Genomic DNA, 4,670 nt, shown 5'->3' with positions numbered 1-4,670 from the left:
GGGCAGGATGTAACCTTTTAGACAGGAAGAGAGGCTAGATCTCAAAGAGTAGATGAGAGCTACCCTCTCTGTGATCTCTCCCCACATCTCCACACACTCTTCTTTCACTCTCCACACGCCCAAGTGTTAGCACTCATCCACACACCACTAACAAGCCAAAAAAAACCACGCATGCCCATATTTACTGTCACAACAACTCCTTACAAGCACATGCACCATATTCTTTAGGTTTTCTGCTCTTCGACCCCAGAGAACACACACACACACACACACACACACACACACACACACACACACACACACACACACACACACACACACACACACATTGACCCTCCCTTAATTTGTTCCCGACAGATCTGAGGTCAGCGCGAGGGGAAGTTTTAAGTTCGCAGAGGGAAGAAAACCGCTGTGTATACTAGAGGCCTTGCCAATAACATACATTAGCTTAACCACACGCTGCAGCTACACACCGAAATAACACAACAATTCCCCGAGTTGTCTAAGAGCTGTAGCAGACGTCTCTCCAGGGACCTCAGAAACTCTCCAGCGGCGTTTGACATCGCCGTGGGTTTCCTTCGACAGCCATCGCCCAGAGAGGAGCCAGAGCCAGAGCTCCGGTTTTCTCAGCTGTGTCTGTAAACAGCCCTGTGTGTGTGTGTGTGTGTGTGTGTGTGTGTGTGTGTGTGTGTGTGTCTACAGGACTCTCCCACCAACAAGCTGCTCTATGCCAAAGAGATCCCGGAGTACAAGAAGAGGGTGCAGGGCTACTATCGGCAGATCCAGGAGATGGCGCCGCTGAGTGAGCAGGAGATGAACGCACACCTGGCCGAGGAGTCAAGGGTGAGAGGGCGCCGTCAACACACACACACACACACACACACACACACACACACACACACACACACACACACACACTGCTTGCTTCTGGTTGTGGTTGACTGGTGCTGTGAACAAGTCATGGGCGGTATGAAGCATCACGTTCTGCCTTCTCTCTTACAGAAATACCGCAATGAGTTCAACACGAATCTGGCCTTGACTGAAATCTACAAGTATGCCAAGAGATACCGCAACCAGGTAAGACCTTCTCACCTGGAAAACACTGCCAGTCTGCTTTGGCTATGTGGTGTTGGGGAGATACTGGTCAAGTCATTGTGGCCGCTCCTCACCTGCCTTTTTCGTCCGCTGATGTTGATCGCCAGACACTTACGGACACCGACACAAATGCTGTTAAAACAGAGAGTGTTAAGAGCTGACGTGAGCCCGAGCGTGACGCACGATGCCGCGATAAGAGTGTGTCGTTTCTCAATCGTCAGAGGAGCGTGGCCAGTGTCTGCCTCTGCCTGCATGTACCTGCGCCTTGCTGGCTGATCCCAGGCCAGACGCTCTGATGGTGTGTGTGGCAACTACAGGCGCAAGCTGGGTGCCACAACATCAAACAGGAACACAACATCTCCTTTCATCAGGGCTAGATCACAAGGAGATAATATCAAACGTCCCTCATGCTACACCCCCGCAAGCCTGTCATCTACTCTTTCACTCTCACTTCTCTGTGCCCCAACTCGTAGCTCGTTTGGGAAGATCCGGATGTAGAGGAGAGGCGATGTAGTGGAAGGCTGGGGTGGAGGTTATGGTAATGGGGGAGGTTGTGGTTAAGGTTGTTGGTGTGTGTTGGTGATGTCCTCTGGTTTGGGTTAGCGTTGGGCTAGCGTGTGGTTATGTCTCAGGTCTGGCATAGTCGCAAGGCATCGAGGTACTTCATAGTCATAGCCACAACTGTTCACAACTTTATATGCTTGCAGGACACACACACACACACACACACACACACACACACACACACACGTACACACACACACTTTAAAGCCTAGCTGGAATGTGGTGAGGGAGCGGTGAGCAGCCGAGGCACCCCATGAAAGGCTCCTTGATTGCGCTGTCTGTGCGCCTGGTCTGCTGGTGCTGAACGCAGCTCTGGGCTGAAAGGCAGCTGAGATGCGGGTGCCATAATACCAGCAGGGGAACGGGGATCAGACGGAGTGGGTTTTGTGGGGGCATGGAGTGTGAAAGACGTGCTTTCTCTCTCCCCCCCGTCACCCCCCTCCTCGCCCCCTCCTTCTCCGCATGAGCGATGGGGGACATGGAAGTTTAGCTCTGAAAGCAGTGGAGGATGTGGGTGTTTGAATGGTCCTTAAAGTACTTCTTGTGTGTGGGTTTTTTTTCCATTGCTCTTTCTTCTGCCTTTTTTTTGTGCTGACCTCTCTCTCCACGTTCCTCACGCAAACTCTTGTTCTGTTCTTCCCTAAATCCCCCTTGCTCTCTCTCTCTCTCTCTCTCTCTCTCCCCCTCTCTCTCTCTCTCTCTCTCTCTCAGGTGGTGAACGCTTTGGAGTCCAACCCCACGGCGCGCCGCACACAGCTGCATCATAAGTTCGAGCAGGTCATCGCCCTGGTGGAGGACAACATCTACGAGTGCCAGAGTGAGGCCTAAAGGCCCAATCACGTGCCTCGAACACAACCCTGGCGCCTTCTGCTCGACCGGGACAAAACGTTGTGTTAAAAGACTTTCTGCTGAATGACCGGAATGGTGAACCAATGCAGTGGGGGGGGGGGGGGGGGGGTGGAGAGGGAGGGGCTAAGAGGCCTCTAGTTGGATACAGGACAAGTTCACGGATTGGGATCGAATGACAGAACAAGGGGAACCGAGAGAGAACCGAGAGAGCTCTGGAGAACGTTCCTATTCCCTGCCTCATCTCTGTTTCTGTGATGTGTGTTTATGTGTGACGGTGTAAGAAGGTCGCTCTCTCACACGTTCCCTGCTGATGTGGGTTCCCTTGCGGGAGGGAGGGAGGGGTGGGCGGGTGGGGTGGGATGGTCGGGGGGGTTCGGGCTGGTCGCGCTGGAACCCGCGGTTCCACAGCCCTGTTTTAGCACTGACCTGCTCTGAGAGCTGTTGATGCACTGGACTGAACAGTAATCGTCCTCACTAGTATTTATATGTCTTGCTGAGGGGGGACAACGCTTCTGTCGTTAGGAACAGAATGGTGTTTGTAGTGAACTGGCAAAATGGGACCTCCCCTCTCTTTGTAGTCTGCACTGTTCTCAGGTCTGATTGTCCAAAAAAAAGTGGATTTTTCTTTCTTTCATGGTGCTTCAAGTAAAAAAAACAAAAAATGCCTTTTACTTTTTTTTTGCATACAGATCCCATCATGCTTTGCTTGCTGGTTAGAAGAAGACATGGGAAGTGTGTAGATGTTTGTGAGGTCGTCTGCTGTGGTATAGGCCCATATCTGAGCCCATGGAGATTTTGTGTGTGTGTGAGTGTGTCAGTATGTGTGTGTGTGCGCGTGTGTGTGTGTGTGTGTGTGGATAGGTTTATGGGAGGGAGGTTGTAGGGGTTCATATAATTTAGGATTTGTTTGGCGATAACCTATTACTAGGTGGTGTTTGTGTAAGGCGAGGAGTGCAAATAGATGCTTCTTCGAAGAAAGAGGGAAATTTTATTAAATATAACTACTATGAAGTTAAACTGTTTTTTTTATTCTTTGAGACATTGTCATGCATAAAAGTCTGAAACAATGCAGCTTTCGTGTCTTATTTCTTTCACCACAGCAAACTATTGCGGCTATGCAAATGAAATACCTCTTTGCAGAACAAAAATGACTGAATCCAAATATCTTTTCTAATGTTTATTTTATTTATTTTTATTTTCAATTACAGCACATATAACTTGTCCATATTTACACCAACCAATCAAACAAAAACACAGATACAATCTCCTCATCTCCCAGTGAGTTTCATATGTGCACTGTGACCCATTTGGACTAAGTGATGTCGGAGCGGTGGTCTCTGAAGGGGCTACATCCGCCACGATAGGCTTCTCCCTGCCAGAACCAATCAGTGCAGCATTCACAATGCCAATCAAGTGTGTGGGAGTGTGTGTGTCTGTGTGAGTGTGAGTGTGTCTGTGAATGTGTGTGTGAGTGTGTGTGTGTCTGTGTGTGTGTGTGTGTGTGTGTGTGTGTGTGTGTGTGTGTGTGTGAGTGTGTCTGTGTGTGTATGTGTGTGTGTGTTTGTGAGAGAAAGAGGTGTTTGTTAGGGGTTCCTTGGAGATTGATCTAAATCTAGAAACATTTTGCTGCCTTCAGCTATGTCTTCAGTGACAAATAACGCTTCAAACGAGGGCGCTTCGGGGAGTATCTTGTGAACAGTGTGGGATGTCATCAGCTCAGGCGGTGTTGACGAGTAAATGTATTCATGTAGTCTCTGGAGTTTCGGCTCCCCTCCTCTGAAGTCTCTTTTTTATTTTTTCGGTTATTTTCAGTGTCATGTTTTTGTTTTGTCAAGTGGTGTTCTCTTTATGCACGTGTTCTCAGTAGTCTTACGGGGGGAAACGGAAGTGAGCTAATTAGGAGCGCACTCTCGCTCGATATCATTCACACTCATTTACTGTAGTCCACTCCAGCAGCTTTCCCATGGTTATTAGCCATGTTTTACAGGGCCAGTAAAAACAGTAACAATAACGATTATTTCTACAAAATGGCCTCTTGTGCTTTGTGGTTGAGGTGGTGCGTGCGTGGGAAGGGTTGGCCGCGTGACGGTGGATCCCCAGAAGCGCTGGGTGGGGTCGGGGTGGAGGGGTGGGGGGATGGAGGTGGTGGGGGGAGGGGGGGA

The 4,670-nt window shown here is 49.7% G+C and overlaps 1 protein-coding gene across 1 annotated transcript in view; it reads left to right on the top strand.

Annotated features, from left to right (window-relative positions):
- Positions 1–2,614, top strand: part of plxnd1 (plexin D1) — a 56,621-nt gene extending 54,007 nt beyond the window's left edge. Inside the window, 3 exon segments of the mRNA XM_062531425.1 lie at positions 703–843; positions 1,003–1,077; positions 2,371–2,614. Of these exon segments, the coding sequence (XP_062387409.1) occupies positions 703–843; positions 1,003–1,077; positions 2,371–2,487 (333 nt within the window). The 3' untranslated portion in view covers positions 2,488–2,614.
- Positions 2,615–4,670: the final 2,056 nt, after the last annotated feature.

The sequence above is a fragment of the Sardina pilchardus genome, chromosome 3 (assembly GCF_963854185.1).
Source record: "Sardina pilchardus chromosome 3, fSarPil1.1, whole genome shotgun sequence".
NCBI classification, from domain to species: Eukaryota; Metazoa; Chordata; class Actinopteri; order Clupeiformes; family Clupeidae; genus Sardina; species Sardina pilchardus.
This window is presented reverse-complemented; position numbering and strand designations above follow the sequence as displayed.